The sequence below is a fragment of the Trachemys scripta genome, chromosome 2, assembly GCF_013100865.1.
Source record: "Trachemys scripta elegans isolate TJP31775 chromosome 2, CAS_Tse_1.0, whole genome shotgun sequence".
NCBI lineage: Eukaryota > Metazoa > Chordata > Testudines > Emydidae > Trachemys > Trachemys scripta.
In genome coordinates this window covers 280,799,300-280,819,148 of record NC_048299.1, presented here as the reverse complement: position 1 = coordinate 280,819,148, position 19,849 = coordinate 280,799,300, and the positions used below count along the sequence as shown (strand labels likewise).

General features: G+C 49.7%; 1 protein-coding gene across 1 annotated transcript in view; it reads left to right on the top strand.

The window, feature by feature from the left end:
* The window catches only part of HSF1 (heat shock transcription factor 1), a 99,025-nt gene that overhangs the window by 59,736 nt on the left and 19,440 nt on the right, over nucleotides 1-19,849 (top strand). Inside the window, 4 exon segments of the mRNA XM_034763780.1 lie at nucleotides 12,540-12,615; nucleotides 13,065-13,126; nucleotides 14,350-14,446; nucleotides 18,916-19,052. Coding sequence (XP_034619671.1) covers nucleotides 12,540-12,615; nucleotides 13,065-13,126; nucleotides 14,350-14,446; nucleotides 18,916-19,052 — 372 coding nt within the window.

The following is a 19,849-nucleotide window of genomic DNA, read 5'->3' as shown; positions in this document are numbered from 1 at the left end:
AATGAATACTGCTTGCTTTTTGTGTTAGAAGCTTAGGTCTCAGGTACAATTTTTCAAAAGCGCCTAAGTGATTTAGGAGTCTGTGTAGCTGTTTATGTGCAAAAATGCTACCCCTTGTTTCCCATGGAACATTCTATGGGTGACTGGAGAACTTGTAGTTGTAGAGGGCTGAAGAAGTGAAACCTTAATGAAAAAGGGAAGGGATTTGTATTTAGACCATTGAATATGTTTAAATACACCTCTACCCCGATATATCGCGGTCCTCAGGAGCCAAAAAATCTCACCGTGTTATAGGTGAGGCCGCGTTATATCAGGGTAGGGGGAGGAACCACTCCCCGCCCCAGCTCACCTCTGCTCTGCCTCCGCCTCCTCCCTGAGCGTGCTCCACTTCTCCCCCCTCTCCTTCCCAGCCAATCAGCTGTTTGGTGCGGCAAGCCTGGGAGGGAGGAGAAGCGGAGCTGCGGTGCGCTCGTGGGAGGAGGTGGAACGGAGGTGAGCTGGGGCGAGGGGCCCCGGGGAGGGCCGCAGCAAGTAACGGGCAGGCGCAGAGGAACTGCTTGCAGTAACACGAATTCGGATATAACGAGGTAAAGAAGCCTCGTCCCCCGGAGTGCTGCTTTACCGCGTTATATCAGGATAGAGGTGTACCTGTTTCACAAACACACTTACATGAAAACCTCTCTTTGTTAACCTTCTATTAGACAATCTGACTTATACAGGAAGTCCATCATCACAAAAAGAAAACAAGACTTGCCTCATATTTCTGAATGGAGAAAATCAACCAGCACAAATGTTGGGGTTTGCTGGGGGCGGAAGGGCGGGCTTTTCAGGCCTTCTTTACACATCATAGACAATTAAGGACACAACCTTATTTTTTCTACCTGTACAGGTTACTAATAGTGAAGATAAGTTTCCAGCTGGAGATAACACTCATCTGTTATCCCTTTCGCCACTGAACAGCGAATCTACCCTCTAGGTGACTAAGCAAGGTCTCTTACACATTGATGTGGAAGGTTGTATTAATGTTCTAGTAAATCTTTATATTAGGATAGCACCCAGGACTGGGCCCCTGAATAAACAGAAAAAAAGAGAGAACATGAAGCTGTCCACTTACTGCTTAAAACATGAAGTCTCCTTGAAATTCAGACTTTCCATCATTCCCCCCCCCCCACACACACACACACACCCATTGACTGCAGCTGTGCAGGAAAAGATGCTGAATTGACGTGGATGAGAGCGGGCAGGGGTGAGAATGCAGGAGGCAGCTGGAGCTGCAGGCAGCTCATGGCTCTCAGGGTGAGCACATAGGCCAGACCATTTAGCTGTGATCCTAAGAAAATAATACAGAAGCAAGGGCTGGTGTTTTCTGGTGGGACAGCCATGTCCCCTTTCTTGTAAGCTCCTGTATTTTCATTTCCCCCTCCCCCCTCTTGATGGGTGCTTATTTCTGTGCTTGGTTCATTGACGTTTTAGTGGGTGTTTGTTTACCATTCACTTAAAGCAGTGGTTCCCAAACTTTAACAACCTGTGAACCCCTTTCACTAAAAGGTCAAGTCTCACGAACCCCCTCCTAAAAATGAATATTTCCAGGGATATTCTCCTTGACCTGAGTATACATTATAATAGCAGTGATCTTGGAAACATAAAACTTGTTTTTATGACATGCTTATTACACACTATTTATTAATTATCACTTCTTGTGACAGTATTTTTATTACATTATGAAAAGGGCAACACACTTCCAAGCTCTCACTTTCGTAGCTTGTGTCACTTGGAATAAGCCTGTTATAAGACAAGACTCCTAGGTTTCGTCAAGGAGTATCAGATGTGAAACAGCAGGAAGGTATTTAAGAAGCCAACACAGAGTTCCTCCTACACAAGCATTCAGGTCTTGAGCAGTCCAGGCAAACAACTCACAGTACAACAAAGCTTAAACTTGTTCTTCATAATAATTTTAAAAACAATACTAGCTGCCTATTTAATTTTAAAAACAGCAATATCCACCTCCCTTTCCATTTCTTATAAGGAGTCTTGAAGTTTAAATCTCCTCAGTGTGATAGAGATGCTTGCTTTGATCTGCTTAGCTCTTGGAAGTCCAAGAGCTCTGGGCTGCTGACCCATGCTGCCCAGGGTCCCTAGGGACAGCTCTGTCCGCCATTAGGGAATTTTTTCCCCAAGAACCCCCTGTAACATTTCGCAAACTCCAATTTGGGAACCACTGACTTAAAGGAAGCAGACTTGAATCTACCTTAGTCAACACATGACCTAGAATGAGACTTGATGAGGTGCCTGTATCTGCCCAATAAATTAGACCCTCAAACTCCTATCCCCTTTCTATACGCTAGTCTAGACAATGCTACGTATCAAAGCACCTTCTCCTGGGTATGTGCACTACCTTCAGCACTGCTGAAGCCGAGCAGTCTTTTGGGAATCCTGTCATGTTGTGACATTTCATAATGTTGCTTGCTGAACTGCTGACCGACGTGATAAATTGCATTTGTCTTGCATCCTCAACTATTTCTCCTGCACTCTGCCCACTAATCTATCTTGTTCAGGGCAATCGCTAACATTCCAAACCTTGGGTAGTTTCTAAACCTCAACTTTAATTAAAACAAAAACCATTCCCAGACATTTCTTTTTCCTCCAAATAAGGAATTTCTCCCCAAAATGATGCTGGCATGAGGTTAAGAATTGACAGCTTTAAGGTCCAGAATCATGAACCAGTTTAGGTCTCAGAAACAAATGCTTCCTGTTCCTAAGGGAGCTGGATTTCCCAGCTCTTGTGCCAGAACACCCCCGACCTTGGGAGGAGACTCTGAAATAAGAAATCTCTGTAAGGAGCTTGGCTTGCATGCTTATGCCCCCCCTCTCCCCAGCCTGCCTTCTCCTTCAGTATGGAAGCTGGACCTGTAGAGTACCTGCTGTGCGGTCAGAGGAGGGTGACTGGAGTAGCCATCACCTCCCTTTTTCCATGCGCAGAGAGATCTGGAGAGGAGTTGTCCCACTCATTATGACTTACTGAGCTCTGATAAGTGTTCGCTGCGGTACTGAATATGGAAGACAATACAGTCCCTGACCCGATGAGAAGCTTGCAGTCTAAGTTGGATACAATCTTATGTCCTACTGACGTAAGACATGCAAGTTACATTGAGGCTCTAACCTGCATGTAAATCATAATTTGTGTTTTAATGATGATACTGTCTGAGCAAGGCATGGTGATGGGTACAGTATAAAGACCTTGAAGAACGGAGGAAGGATTTAAATGCAGGGGAAATCAGACGGTTATAAAGCAACAGAGAGAGAGTTCCACATTTTGTCAGCCATGAGCAATACAGCCATCCCAGACTTGTACCAATAAACCCAAACCACGTCTGTCTGTATAGAGGGTATATGCACGCACACTGCGATACAGGAATCATGCCACAGTGCGCAGCAACAGGCCAGCTTGGGAGGAACACTGGCTCTGAATGAAACTGCTGGGAGTATTTGGGTAGGAAAAACATGGTTACCCAGGTTGGAATTTGGGCCAGGACACTAGCATTCATAAGTTTAACTCTGCCCCCTGCACATACACCGTGTTTCGGATCTTCCTCGTGGTCACGCAGCTGTGGACAATGTGGCATACTATCCTACAGATGATAGACTATGAGAATATGAAGGAACTGTGTTCTTCTACAGTTGTAGGTGTATGTTCCAGGTGCACTTTAGTACTGCGTGTCTATTCTGTGACCTTAGAATGAGATGGAATATTACTGAAATACTCACGAGAACAGGGTTAACGATGCTGTGACAGCACCCTCCATTCTGATTTATGATTTGTATAATAAAAATCTCAATATTGTATTGTTTTTGAATTTAATATAACCTGCTGGCTAATAGTATTGTATGTCTCTGCACCCTGTCTCTGAGGATTTTATTCCTTGTTACATTTCTGTATAAGATTCCAATATGCATCCTGAAGAAGTTATTTACATGGAGGGGATGTCAAAAGATAGAAAAACAACACAGCAGAGACTAAAATATAAAGCCTGCAGGATAAAACACACTGGGATATGGTCCCAGCTGCATGTCACCATTGAAAATGGTGTTTTCAGTACTGCGATCCCCACGTGTTCTACAGCCCCAGATCCAGGGGGTTGTAAAAGAATACAGGCTAGGTTCTTTTTCTTTGCCTTCTGGTTTTGGAGCATTTAGGGTTGAAGTTTTCAAGCTTTTCTCTACAACCACGAGGGATTAGAACTTTAGAACTTTCCTTTAAAAACAATAATGAAAGCCGAGGTTCTCATCTAATCACCCGTCTCCAGAAGCTGGGCTTTATGAAAAACAGCAGAATTGAGGAGAGTCCTGATAAAAGTGTGAGTTGGCAACACTGCATTTTGTTTAAAAAGGCATATTTGATGGGAAATGTCAGTTATGGGTTAATTAATTCCAGTAATTACTAGACATAAAGCTAATCTTTGGGGTTTTTTACCCAAAGCAGTTTTAACTGAAGGAAGGATAAAGGAATCATTGTCCCAAATGCATCCTGATAATTAAAATTGCCCTAGGAAGACTTTTTCAAATAGGACGGGCTGTTCTCCCGGGGATCCTTGTGAGCCCTTAACAACAAATGACTGCCTCCTCTGGCTGCAAGAGATAACGAACATCATTGTCCGTGTCTAGCCGAGATCTCCCTTGGAGGATGATCACAGGCCTCTTGAGGCATGTCTACACTGCAGCTAGGAGATGCTAGCAGGCCAAAAATCGCTGTGGGAATGTTGCAGCATGGGCAGAGACTTGGGCTGGCCCCAGGGTTGGCTGTGTACTAGCACAGGTGGCTACCCCAAGCCTCCTCTGGTGCTGTACTAGCCACACTGCTATTTTTAGCACACTAGCTCAAACCCTGCCAACACAGGTCTGTCTGCCTGGGCTGGGAAGCCTGCTCCCAGCTGCAGTGTAGACATATCCTTGGAGGGGCTGGAGAGCTGGGCTTCTGTATAAAGATGCCCAGTTTTTCTGACTAGACCGGCACGTCTGTCTCTAGGCCGAGACCATCTGTGAGGTGGGAGTAAGCCCGAGAACAAACATAGGGGAAGAGAATCTGTTTCTGGGGGGAGTTGGTCCTCAGACCCGCTGCATAAAAAAATCTGTCTCTCTGAGGGTTTTGTACTGGTGCTCATCACCATCATATCTGATCCCCATATGTGGCACCAGTTTACACACACTGCACTTTCCTTCCACCTGAGAAGGGCTGGTGTGTTCGTGGACATTATATGTTCTTTGTGAAGAAGACCCAGATAATTCTAGCCAGCTTCTCTGAACATTTTTCACGTTACTTATTCATTGGCTGCAGTAGCTCCTGCCTTTAGACATAGAGGGGACACAAGGGACAGCAGTCCTGCATGGTAAAAGAGCGAGAGCAAGAGCAGGGGTAGGCAACCTATGGCACACGTCCCAAAATCAGCACAAAGCTGATTTTCAGTGGCACTCACACTGCCCGGGTCCTGGCCACTGCTCCGGGGGGGGCTCTGCATTTTAATTTAATTTTAAATGAAGCTTCTTAAACATTTTAAAAATCTTATTTACTTTACATACAACAATAGTTTAGTTATATATTATAGACTTAGACAAAGAGACCTAAAAACATTAAAATGTATTACTGGCACACGAAACCTTAAATTAGAGTGATAAATGAAGACTCGGCACACCACCTCTGAGAAAGGTTGCCAAGCCCTGAGCTAGAGAGTTGCTTATTCTTCTTCGAGTAGTGTCCCTAAGTGTGCTCCACTGTAGGGGTGTGTGTGCCCCCAGTCTGCTGATCAGAGAATTTCAATAGCAGTCTGTCCCACCTGCCATGGGGCTAAGCATTCCTTCCTCTGTTCCTTCTCAACTGCCCTGGCTAGAGACTGTCTGTTCACGGATCATTCACTCCCTACAGTTTTGCAAATTTTAGCTTCATTTGAAGCCTTTTTTCTTTTTTGTACTTTGTTTTAGTTGGCAGTGCCAAAAAAGAAAAGAGAAAAAAGGATTTGCCTCTCGCCAACCCCACTGTGGGGGGACCTCCCTGGACAAGGATAAGCCTGGCTGTCCGGGCTTCAAAAAGTGCCTTCGCCGCAAAGAATCCATCCTAGTGATGGATGGATATTCGCAGTGCATTCACTGCCTGGGGGAAAAGCACAATCCACAAAAGTGTGATTGGTCCCAGCAGTTAAAACGCAGGTCCAGGAAGTCCTGCTCATGGAGTCAGCCCTTCAACCCCCGGAGTCCCAGCGAGAGCTGTCACCGCAACCTTCTACATTGAAGGCAGGTGAGCCCAAGGGGATGAACCACTCATTGATCAAAACCGCTAAGGACCGTGAGTTCCCGTAGAGAGCCCCAATTGAGCTGGAAACGATCTCCTGCTCCATGGGTATCATTGGTACTGACAGCGCCAAAGCTTCTAGAGTTGGTACCCAAGGCATGTGCTGTACCGAGCTGACAGAGCAAGTCGCTCTGCCCAAAGACCTGATGGGCACAGGCAAAGAAGTACTGGTACCGTATGGGCATGAAAAGCATGGAAGATCTGTCACAGGGAAGGCTACATCAACTGGTCATTGGCACCAGCACCGACGGACCGCATGACTAGGTCCGCGTCTCCGATTCCATGGGTACCGCGTCAGCCAGTGCAGACGAAGCTGCGCAACAGAGGGACAGCTCAGTGATTTGAGCACTGGCCGGCTAAATCCAGGGTTGTGAGTTCAATCCTTGATGGGGCCACTTAGGGATCTGGGGCAAAAATCAGTACTTGGTCCTGCTAGTGAAGGCAGGGGGCTGGACTCGACCTTTCGGGGTCCCTTCCAGCTCTATGAGATAGGTATATCTCCACATTATCTCTCAGTGTCTGATGCATTTCACATTGACACCAGGTGTACCGCCCGCCCGCCCGCCCCTTAACCTCCATGGTTTGGGCAGCCATGGTACCAGCCACCAGCCTCCTACCCTCAATGGCCGTACTGGGACCCATGGCAGGCCCAGAGGCAAAAAGCCTCGCAGGCCCTTGGTGTGGCATACCAATAGGCAAGGAGGCAGCCTCCTTCAGCTGCAGGGTCAAAGGTGTCGGAACCTCCTGAGCTATTGGGGAATGGAAACTGAGGCAGAGAAGGAAGACACTTCTCATGCCCGTCTTTCATCGTCCTCACCTGATGAGGCGGTGATGCCCCCTCCGCCATCCATGGTGGATGATTTTAAGTCATTCCAGGACTTAGCTCAGAGGGTGGCAGAAGCCCTGCAAATACAGCTGCACCAAGTGACTGATCCTCACCACAAACTGGTGGACATGCGACACTCTTCCACCTCTGCCGGAGTGGCCCTCCCAGTTAATGAGTCACTCCTGGATCCTGCCAGAGTTATGTGGCAGACCCCTGCGTCCGTCCCGCCGAAATGCAAGCAGGTGGACAAAAAGTATTATGTGCTGGCAAAAGGCACAGAATTTTTACTTTCCCACTTACCTACAAATTCCAACCTTGTGTATGCGGTTAATTCTAGGAGCCGCCAATACCAGTTTAAATCCACCCCGTATGTCTGAGACAGGAAACATTTAGACCTGTTTGGCAGAAAAGCGTATTCATCAGCCACTCTTCAGTTCTGGGTAGCAAATTACCAGGCCTTGTTAGCCAAATATAAATACCAGATCTATGTGAAACTAGGTTATTTTATTGATCCGCTCCCGGACTCCCACAAAGACCAATTTATGGCCATAATTAAGAGGGCAGCTGGTGGCAAAAAGTCTCTCCAATCCTTATTAGATGTGGCAGACATGGTAGCACGTTCAGTTTCTACGGCCGTGATTGAGAAGGGCTTCGTGGCTGCATTTGTCTGGCTTCCCTAAAGAGGTCCAAACCATAGTGGTGGACCTTCCCTTTGAGGGAACGAAGCTGTTTGCCAAAAAGAAAGACCTGTCCCTTCACATGTTGAAGGATTCTCGGGCGACTCTTCGATCCTTAGGGATATACATGCTGGCCTACAAGAGAAAATACAGCCCTCAGCCACAGTTTAAGCCCCGGTCATCACAGTAGACCTCTCAGTACTCATCACAGAGATCTTATGAGCTACAGAGAAAGAAATCTAAGTTCCCCAAGCGAAAGCAATCGGGACCGCAACCGACTTCGTCTCAGCCCTCAGCCTCAAAGTGGCAGTTTTGATGGGTTGGTCGAGGTGCCACTCTCCTTGCTACCTTTCACTGGGAAACCCCACTCCTCCCTTCGGAGACTGCCTGACCCCATTCCTCAGCACTTGGGGATGGATGACCTCCGACAAGTGGGTGTCGATATGCCATCCACTTCTCCTCCCATCCCCCTCCCAAACACCCTTCCCCATCCCTTATCAGGGACCCTTCTCACAAGAGTCTACTACATCAAGGGGTAACTATCTCAGCATAGGAGCTATAGAGTCTGTGCTGGTACATCTCAGAGGCAAAGGCTTCTACTCTCGTTACTTTTTGATACCAAAGAAAAAGGGAGGTTGGAGACCCATATTGGACCGCAGAGCGCTCAACGGTTATGTCAAAGCGCAAAAATTCAAGATGGTCACCCTATCAACAATCATCCCTGCATTAGAAGAAAGAGATTGGTTCTCGGCCCTCAACCTTCTGGACGTACTTCCACACTTCTGTCATAGCAAGTCACAGGAGTTACCTCAGATTCATGCTGGGCCAGGACAACTACCAGTACAGAGTACTCCCTTTCGGCCTCTCATCGGCCCCCAGGGTGTGCTCCAAGGTCCTCTCGGTAGTAGCAGCCCACTTACGCTCTCAGGGCATAATGATTTATCCTTACCTAAACGATTGCCTTCTCATGGCATGGTCCTACACAGAGGCTCAACAGGTCACTCACTGTTTCTGAATCTGGGTCTGCCGGTGCAGAGACTAGAATTCATAGGCGCTGACCTCGACTCCACTCAGGCAAAGGCGCTCCTCCCACATCACAGATTTCTCAGTCTCTCCTCGTTGATGGAGACAGTGCAATCCAGCCCCCAAACTTCGGCCAAGCATTGAATCCAACTTCTGGGACACATGGCTGTGGGCACATCTGTTATTCCTCGTGCCAGATTATGCATGAGATGCCTTCAAGAGTAGTTACATTCGGTTTACAAGCCAAACATAGACAAGCGGGTCTCTCTGGTAGCTCACTGAAGGTTCATTTAGCAGCAATCGCAACCTTCTACCAGCAGGTAGATGGCTACTCAGTCTTTTCCCACACAACTATGAAGAGGTTTCTTAAAGGCATAGCAAACCTCTTCCCACAACCCAGGCCCCCACTCTCCAATGGGACCTCAATCTAGTGTTAAAAGGACTGACTAGACCACCATTTGAACCCATGGCCACTTGTTCACTAACTCACCTTTCCATAAAGACGACATTCCACATCGCCATCACTTCAGCCAGAAGGATAGGGCAGATAGCAGCCTTGATGGCACATCCCCCTTTTACTGTGTTCTTCGTTGACATGGTCACACTCAGAGCACATCCAAAGTTCACTCCTAAAGTGACTTCTGCATTTCACATGAATCAACTTATTCAGCTTCCCACAGTTTATCCCAAACCTCGTGAGGACAACAGGAAAGCCATCCTCCATTCGCTCGACGTGAGAAGAGCCGTGGCCTTCTATTTGGATAGAACAAAGGCCTTTAGAAAATCTCTGAGACTCTTCCTCTCCATTGCAAGGAGATCGAAAGATGCAGCGATCTCAGCACAGCGGCTCTCCAACTGGGTCTCTGGCTGTATTAAACTCTGCGGCCAACTCCATGCGGTAACACCCTCAGCTTCAATATGCACGAGGCCAGTCTCCTCACCGATCACCTTCTCCAAGGGTATCCCTATAACTGAGCTCTGCAGAGCAGCTGTCTGGCCATCTGTGCATACCTTTGCAGAACACTATGCCATTCTGGGGGATTCGTCTACAGACACCCAATTCCGTGCCACAGTACTGTGCTCTATATCAGACTTGACTCTGAGGTCCCAGCCACCAGTGGTGGGTACTGCTCGGGAGTCACCTACAGTGGAGCACCCATAGGGACAAGAAAAAGAAGAAGTTACTCACCTTGTGCCTAACGATGGTTCTTCGAGATGTGTGTCCCTATGGGTGCTCCACGACCCCTCCTCTCTTCTTCGGTGTTCCACTGTTTGACTCTTCAGTAGAGAAGGAACTGAGGCGGGAATGCCTGCACACACTGGCTAGCCTCATGGCAGGTGGGGAGCGAGCGGGCGGGACAGACTGCTATTGAAATTCTCCCATCAGCAGCGTGGGGGGGGGTGCGCACACACCTACAATGGAGCACCCATAGGGGGACACATTTCGAAGAACTATCGTTACTGAGCAAGGTAACTTCCTCCCTTTGTAAAGGTTCAGCGGACACCGCTATGTATAACTCTGTCATGGGGCTGAGTCACAACTTCTTTGTACAGATAGCCCCACAGCACGCAAGCTCTGTCCTTGAATTCGAAATGTGCCCCTCAGCTCCTTTCCCAGTGGTCTTAAATACAAAGCATGTGACCCAAGCCTGGAGTGCTCCCTGGGGAGCAGTGTTTTAAAAGAGCCAGGTGCAGAGAGGGGCCGAGTTTATGTAGTTCTATAAAATATTGTAGAAATAAAACACTTCTAAGATCTTTTAATAACCCCTGAAATGAAACGTTTGAAACTGGCCCTTATAAACTCTTCACCAGCATTTAATTGCCTCATAAAACACTGTGCTAAAGAAAGGATTAAAGCACTTTCTCCTGCTTTCAAAACATTTTAACTGTTTGTGAGCCTTTCTCTAGCTGTTTCTCGCTCTCTTCCCCCATCTTTCATTATTTGTCATGAGTTTTGGCCTGTAGGACCTTAGCCGTCATTGCATTGCTTAGATGTGTCTCAGGCATTGTGGGCAGGAATCATTCCTGGAAGGAAGCCCTTGGTTCAAGCTGTCTGAACATTTGAAGCCCAGCATTCGAAGCGGGATTGCAGGTTCTTCCCTTGAATAGGAAAGATGCCAATGCTCAGAGCTGAGCAAACCCCAAAAGCTGCTTCCTGCACGGGGTTGGGACTTGCTGCCATGGTCAGATTATTCCCTGTGTTTTCAGGGAAAATGTGGGCTCTTTACATACCCTTTCCAGAAGGTGTTCACAGACGCTCTGTGGGTAAGTCGACACTGTGATAAACAAACCCAGCACCACGTCTGAGAGCCCAGGTCAACTGAGTCGGGCTTGGGTTCTGGGGCTAAAAACTGCAGTGTAGGTGTTCGGGCTCTGAGACCTTCTGCAGCAGGCGCCGCTGTGCTGTAGGTCTTTGATCACAGTGTAGATGCACTGGGGGCCTGGACTAGAGGGCTCCTGCACTAAATGGCTGACAATTCCAGCACACTGAAAGACCTGCAACTGCTCCACTGGCAAGGGACGTTTAATGTGACAGGCAGCAGCCGTTCCTGGGTCAGTCACCCTGATCACCCCACCCCGAACACAAACGAGCTCCTTAGACTTCTGAACTGCATCTTAGGTCACACTGTGTTTGCTGGAAATGTCGTGTTCTCCTGACTTTCATTCTGTGCTGTGTAATAAGTTCAAGTCCCTTGTCCTGGCCCCGAAGCCTGTACAGATTTAAATAAGTGTCTGATAAAACTGGGGCTGTTCTCATTACCTGTGTACTGTAAAATGTCTGATCCTTCGGTAAATCTTACGAAGCTCCTTGCTTCTGAGATAGCTTGTGACACTGAGTTGCACAAGCTGTGTGATATAAGTAATGTGTTCCTCTTATCCGTGTTATATTTGCCACCTTTCAATTTCACTGAGTGTCCCTTCGTTCCTGTATTACGGTAAAGTACAAATAGGAGCCCTGATGTACCTTCCCTATCCCATAGAGCTGTTTGTGTCCCCTCTTATTCCTATCCTCCCCAGTCTTTCCATGATCCCTTTGGCTATGTCTACACTACACAGCTTTCAGCGACATGACTGTGTCACCACAGCTGTGCCGCTCATGCAGTGTAGCCGCTGTTTGTCGGCTCTCCTGCCGACAAAATACTTCTACCCCCAACAAGCGGCGTTTGCATTGTCTGTCCTGCCGACAACACGATGTTCACACTGGCACTTGTCGCTGCAAAACTTTTGTCTTTCGGGGAGGGGGGGGTTATCACCTCTGAAAGACAAACATTTTGTCGTTCAGTTGCCGATGTAGACATAGCCTTTGTGTGTAAGTCTCTGATTGCTTCTATCACCAGTTTGTAAACCCTTCTGTTTCCACTGCTTCTCTTTTGAGATGAGCACGTGCTACAGGGAGGGGAACAGAACTCAACAAAAAAGAGCAGATACTTTACAATCAAAATATCTGTATTTGCCCATGTGTGTGAGTCTAGCAGCGCTGTAGTTTTGCTGCAAGTAAAAAATGGCAGAGCAAAATCAGTGACTGAAGAAAAGTTTCTCCCGTGTCCCCAAGAGCTTGTAAATGAGCTGGTATGTGGAGATGTCTGCAGTCCTGCTGCAGCTGTCCCAGCACTTACCCCAGGACCCCCAAAGGCAGCACTTTGCAGTCTGATGGCTTTCTCCTTCCTTGCAGTGAGAATGAGGCATTGTGGAGGGAAGTGGCCAGCTTGAGGCAGAAACATGCCCAGCAGCAGAAAGTCGTCAATAAGGTAAATCTAACCTGCTCCCCCGCTCCCTGAGAGCGCAGAAGGGCCCGAGCTGCCCTCAGCAGTAGGGTTGCCTGGTGTTGTACTGGGCCAGACAAGGGAATTGGAACAGCAGAGGTACTTGGTTGTACTAGTTCTGTTTCAGACAAGTAGATTCTGAGGCACTACCGGCTTCTCGTACCACCATGAATAGCAGCAGCCCATGACCAGAAGACAAGTCCTTGCCTGGCCTGTTACAATGTGGAATTGAATTGACTGCTAGTGTATTTTTCCCTGCAAACTCCACCGTCATTCTAAAGACCATCACAAGTGCTCAGCAGTCTGCCGCATTTCTACCTTGTCCTCGTCTGGCGCTGCTTTGAACCCCTTGGCAAGGGATCTCAGCTATTGATCCTGTTTTTCCAGGTTACTGTGTGCATCATGATCACAGGAGTTCTTTTTTCTCCCCACAGCTTATCCAGTTCTTGATTTCATTGGTGCAGTCAAACCGTATCCTTGGGGTGAAGAGAAAGATGTAAGTCTATGTTCAGACATCGAGATACAGATTCCCTGTGGGAAAGGCAGGAGCGTGCTTCAGAGCAGTGACTGGGAAGGGATTCCACCCCTCCGTCACTTCTGTAGCATGTTTCCCAGTGTGGTAAAACTGGACAAGAGTCACTGGCATCGAGTCAGCATCCGGCCCCACTTCACAGCTAGAGGGCAGCTTACAATGTCACTCACCCCAGGGAGCTAACCAAGCCTCTGCTGCTAATCCAGCAGGGTTTGCAAACCAAGCCCCCCAGCGCCCCCCCGGAACCCATTTCACTCATAAACTGTTGTAACCAATGAGGCTGCAAAGCGAAGAGCTGACAACGGCTGTGGTCTTACAAGCCTCAAATGCTGATTCTTTGTCCAGCAGTAGTGCCCAAGTAGTGCCGAGTGCTTTCTAGCCTCGCAGGGAGAGACAGTTCCAGCCCCAAGAAGCTCACACTCTGAAAAGATACGAAGTGCAGGCAGAAGGGGTCAGGGTGAAGGTGTCCTAGGAGCAGTAGGACGGTGGAACGGGGCTGAAGCAGAGCAAGGTGCAATCACTGCTGATGTGATGTGTTCAGAAGCTGCAGGGGTGTGCTCGGAGGGCAGGGTGCTTTAAAGCTTTGCCCAGCAGGCCTGAAGGGAGCTAGTGAGGGCCCCGGGACATGGTGTTCATTTGCAAAGCATTTCACTCCTGATGTTCTGAATCATACACGTTGCTTCTCCCAGCTAGATTTGGAGGTGCAGAGAGCCCAATTCCCATTACAGCACCACTGCTCCCAAAGTAGAGCGGAAGGGGCTGTGCGTGCTTCTCAGTGCTACTCCATAATCGCTTGGAGGTGTTGCTGGTTACGGTCCTCTAAAGAGGGTAAAGTCTTACCACAGGCACACAAATCGGGACCCCTCAGCATATAAGGTGCTAGCTACACTGAGGACTCGGAGAGCGGAGTTCAGAAGACTGGCAATAATGGCAAACCACTTGCTTTGCTGTTTGTGGAGAGCCACAGTGTGATGCATTGGATTTGCTGCATGTCCTTAGCTTCCCTGTTCTGCAATACTGGACTCTGACCCCACACCCCACCGCCAGCCACAGGGTTTCCAGGCCCAGGGCAGCCAGATGTATCCTGGGTCCTGGGTCACCTGGCTAATGTCTGACCCTATGTTCTCAGGGAGATGCAGCACCTGGAGCTTTGTAACTCTCTTATGGGTGTTGGGTTTCTCTTGCAGCCCCCTGATGTTGAACGACAGCAGTTCAGCACATTCCATGCCTAAATACAGTCGGCAGTACTCCTTGGAGCACGTCCACGGTTCATCCCCATACGCAGTAAGTGCTCTGTGTGCTCCTGGTCCTGAGAGAGGGGAAGAGGGCACAGCTGTGTGGGGAAGGAGGGGTCATCTGATGCTCCTCCAGCTGGCCTCTTCTTCACGCTGCACTTTGCTCGGGAGATTTGTGTGTTATTTGGCAGGATATCAAAGTGACAGGTGCGCTTTGTAGCCTACCGAGAGGGGATTTTAGTCTGTAGCTAACAGAGGCAGAACATGGCGGGAGTGAACATGCACCATGCAAACAGACATGCTATCCGAGTTCATCAGCACCTAGCGCTCTGCTGACCCGGGTTCACCTTTGGGTTTTGTCACAAACAAAGAGCACTTGGTCTCAAACAATTCCCTGCCGAATGTTTGCTCCCATTGCCAGCCCATCACGCACTCACATAACTGGGGTTTGTCCTCTGGACACCGGCGGTCAGGATTGAGGTGCATTATAGTGCCTTGTGAGCCCAGGCCTGGAATAGCAGGGTTCCGTGGTGAGAATTGAGAGGCGTTCATGGGGGGGCCACAGGGGTAACCTGGACTGGAGTGTAAGGGTGGAGCAAGTCCCTGGTGCTCAGTCAGTAGGGCTATGTGATATTAAACCCTTTTGATCCCAGAGCATGCAGTAACCTTCCCGGTGTGAGGGGGGAAAGTCACCTCCCAACAGGTGGCTTTGGACACGGGTCGCTTGTTTCAGGCCTTGACTTCTGTTGCTGAGTTTGGATGCCAGACACTTTGGCCAGCTCGCTGGCTCCAGGGTGCGCCACAGGCAGGTCCCCCAGAGGGGCCCATGGGAAGCATTGTTATTGCTTATTTTCTGGATGGGCCTTTAATTTGCTGTCGGATTCCTAAAGCCCCTAATTCTTGTCTCCTTTCCCATCCATCCATCCCTTTGATGTCCTGCCTCCATCTACCATCCTCTGGCCAAGGCGTACTGGGCAGGATTCTCTTCAATGGACTTGCCTACCCACGTTACTGTGGGGTAAGCAGGGTATGGTTCTTCAGCACACCCGCTTGCCATGCAGTAACATCCGAAGTGCACCAGTCCTGGTCCTTAATTCACTTTTGAATGGGCAGTGCCACCACCCCCATCATTCCCCTCTTCCAAGGCCTAGAGCTACGTACATTGTCTCTGCTGCAGCACGCCCCCGCAAGCCAGAGAAAGAGAGACAGGATCCTGTGTATTTGGATTCCCCTTTTCACCTGTTCACATTCACACATGATTGAAACCTAATTGGTATGGCAGTGCACTGAATTTCTGAGCGTACAAATTGCCCTTTGTCCTGGAGTGCAGGGTCTCATTAAACAGGTGGTGGGGTTGGGCTCACTGTGGGAATTGTCTGTTAACAGCTGAAGAGCCCTAATCAGATTCATTTGCTGATAGAGTTAATTGGCTTCAGTGTTGATTGCCTTTGGGGGGAGCTGTGATAAACTCAATCACCTTGTGCCTTTGATTGCCTCTGGGATAGTGTAATTAGTTAAATCTGGGCATCCCCTGGTGCGGCCACTCTTGATTCCAGAGGTTCCCTGTTTCAGTTGGTTTGAAATCAGAGTGCCCACACCATGGGGTTTGCACTAATTGTGCTCAGGGCCTGTGTCTAGGCCCCACCTGTCTAGCATTAGGGAGCCAAATGGCAGTATTCCTTGGGCAAAACTGCCAGGCAGCATTTACGTCCAGCCCACTTCTTGGTGCTGTGCTGTGAACATCGTACTGCTGGAAGTGAGATTTACAGCCCTAGTTAGACTAGCAGCTCTGCTACCCCATAGTCCTGCCCCCTCCCACCCTCCACAGGACTGATTCCCACGTATTCTTTCCTTTTTTTAAAGCAACATAAAAGGTGTCCAAGAAGCTGAATAACAAGGTCTGTCCTGCAGCATTGTGGGGACAGCAGACTGAACACTAGGCTCATGTCCCTGGACAACCCAAGTGTCCAGACGGGAAAAGTTACTGCATTAACTTTGCACTCAGACTCCCACTGCTCTCCTTGTAGAATGTTACCTGATCCAGTTTTCCACCACAGAACCAAAAACGGAGCCCTATTAAAAATTCTACCCTGTGCTTAGACACCCCCCCACCCCCATGGGGAATTTCTGTGTTCCCATCCCAACCCCCTCCTAGCCCTGTTACCGCCTTTGAAATGTGTCCTTATTCTTGCATTCAGCAAACACTTAAGCAAAGCCAGCAGGAGCTGTTCCAAGTATTACAGGATTGTCCCAATTATGAGAAACACAGCTGGCCATCTTCTCTCAAGCTCAAGTGTTTATGACTTTCTACTCAAAGCAGAAGTGATGGGTGGGCAGCTTTTCTGAGCCACCTGTCCTGTGCACTCAGGTTCCGAGGGGTAGTGCCCTCACTCACACTGTTCTCATCCACACTGTGGCTTGCTCATTGACCGTCACCAAGTCAGGAGGCATACGCACACAAACCTCTCGCATAGTCCAAGGACTGCCCGGGGCAGTGCCTGGGGCAGAGGGTCTGCTCCACGTGGTCCTATCTGACACTTCTACGGCTCCCACCAACACAGAGGCATCTGAGCACCTGGTAAGGAGGGAGCCAGACTGAAGAGCTGTTGTTTAATATTTATATTATGAGGGTGTCGAGAAGCCTGACCAGGACTGGGATCCCTTTGGGCTAGACCAGGGGTCTGAAACTCAAATGACCACGAGGGCCGCATGAGGACTAGTGCATTGGTCCGAGGGCCGCATCACTGACACCTCCTCCCCGCCGCCCTCGGCCCCGCCCCCACTCCACCCCTTCCATGAGGCCCCGCCCCGCCTCTTCCCGTCCCTTCCCTGCCCCCATTCCAACCCCTTCCCCGAAGTCCTCACTCCAACTCTGCCCCCTCCCTGCCCCAGGGGGCACAGGAGGGGTGTGGGGTGTGCAGGTGGCTCAGGGCAGGGAATTGGGGTGTGGGGTGTAGGAGGGGCGAGGGGTGCGGCAGGGGGCTCAGGGCAGGGAGTTGGGGTGTGGGGTGCTAGAGGGGTGAGGGGTACAGCAGGGGTTGGGGTGCAGGGTGTGGCAGGGGGCTCAGGGCAGGGAGTTGGGGTGTGGGATGTGGCAGGGGGCTCCGGACAGGGGGTTGGAGTGCGGGGGGCGGGCTCTGGCCCGGCGCCGCTTACCTAGAGTAACTGCGTAACCGAGAAACGGCGCCATGTGCTGCTCTTGCTCCTCCAGGTACCTCCCCCAAAACTCCTATTGGCCGCGGTTCCCTGTTCCCAGCCAATGGGAGCTGCGGGGGGCAGTGCCTGGGAGCGAGAGCCCGGAGCCCTCTATTCCCCGCCGGGGCTGCAGGGATGGTAGTACTTAGAAAGGACACTAAGCCTGAGTGGCTAAAAAGCAGTAGGACAGACCTGTAAAGAAAAGAGCTTTTTTTCTTTTTAAAAGCCCCAGACAATGCCAGTATCTAGTCCAGCTGCTTCAGGGAGCGGTGCGGGACTCGCGGCGCCACGGGGTAGGCAGAGGGCCGGGGGGCGCGTGTTTGAGACCCCTGGGCTACACACTGTATGAACACAGGTAGAGGTGACACTGGTTCCAAACAGGTTACGGTCTAAGAAGACAAGCGAGAGAGGGAGACGTCCAAATAGACATGGGTTTATGTACATAAATACCCTCATGATAAATAACGACTCGTGGTCCTTCCCAACTGCCCCCAGCCTAGCCATCATGCAGTGGCTGATTTCTTTGGGGTCTCAAGAAGGGATGTGAAGGAGGAGAGTTAGTGGGCTCATGGGTCATCTCTGGGCGGGTGTGGTAAGCGCCAGAGGTGTTGAATTAGGACACAAGCCGCAGATCCCCCTCTGCCTGTCAGTTTTTTGGGGTGTGCCTGTGTGCACCAGGCAGCCAGAATTTGGTCCATAATTTGATCTGGAGTTTATTTAGCAGCTGAAAAGGTGCCTTCAGTGAAAAGCCCCTCCAGCCTTACTCCCTGGCTGAGACTCCTGCACTTGCGAGGGGATCCAGGTTCACTCGGTCTGCTCACTAGAAATCTCTGCTGCCATGGGATTGCCTTTCAGTGTTGTTATCTCACAGTTTGGTGGCAAGACTCACAGTAGTTGGTATTTCTTAAAGCCACAACTCCCTGAGGCAGGTGAATATGTGAGAATCTCAGCTGGCATCGAAATATAAAAGGAAGCTTTTAGCTCTCTTGGTTGCAGAGAAAAATTGGAAAATGTGTGAACCCTAAAGGCCCAAACTCCAGAAAGAACCCAACATGTTGTGTGCTTTAAAGATCTCATAAGTTTTAAGTCAGTGTAATGATTTTTAGGGCAACACCCTGGTTTTTGAATGCTGGAGACTGCCAGCACGGGCTTTTGTTGAGATAGGCCCCCTGCCTTCGTCCTCACAATCGGCTGTGAGCTCTCTGCACTCTTACTCACCGTGGCAATTCCTGCACCTCCCTCTCACAGGCTGCGTGCCTGGCAATGGGACTGTGCATGTGTGCCTGTCACATGACTTCACTAATGCTCTGATTGTTATTTCAGGCTTCTTCCCCGGCATACAGCGGCTCCAATCTGTACTCCCCAGATTCTTCAGCCAACTCTGGTCCCATTATCTCCGACGTGACGGAACTAGCCCAGTCCAGCCCCTCAGCTTCCCCCAGTGGCAGTCTCGATGAAAGGTATCTGTGTGGAGTTTGGGTTATGGAACACCAGCTCGGGTGTGGGTCTCTCGCAGTAGGGAATTGCAGCAAGAAACCAGCGTCGCCCTTGGAGCTGCTGTGTTAGGGAGGCATTCCCTTAGAGCCTGACGCTGCTGGGAATCGGACCAGGTCCTTCAACCCTTTCTTACTCAGGACTCTGCTTGCCCCACAGGTTCTTGTTTTAGTTTCAGTCTTTTGTCTGATTATTGGAAGATGCCAAATTCACTCCTGTTTCCTTGATCTAATCAGAGTCCTGGTCTACACTTAACATTTATCCTGGCAAAGCTGTGTCGGACCGGGGTGGGAAAAACCACACATCTAGTGCTACAGCTGAGTTGGCAAACCCCACGGTGCAGACTCAGCTATGGCGACAGAAGAGTGCTTCTGCCAGCGTAGCTAACATTGTTCAGGGAGGTGGTGTTCCTCCACTGGCCGCAGAGCTCTGGGTGTCAGTCTACGGTGCAGCTCTGCGCGGGGGCTAGGGCAGCAGAAGCTCTGTAGTGTAGATGCAGCCTGAACACGGCTGTTCTGGAACAGTTATCGTGCTGTCCTCTCAGGCCACGGGGAAGCACTGACCTGCTTGTTCGGTGACTAGAATGAGTGACGTATCGGCACTCCTGCCTATGGGGACAGGGTAAACGCTCGCCTTGGCAGTCCACGCTCCCAGGGTAGGAGGGCGTGGGTTAAAAAGCAGTTGCCTTTCTTTCCAAGTTACTCCTCCTCCTCAGAGAGACAGTGACTGGGTCCATCGCCATACAGCAGGGCAGGGAGGCTGA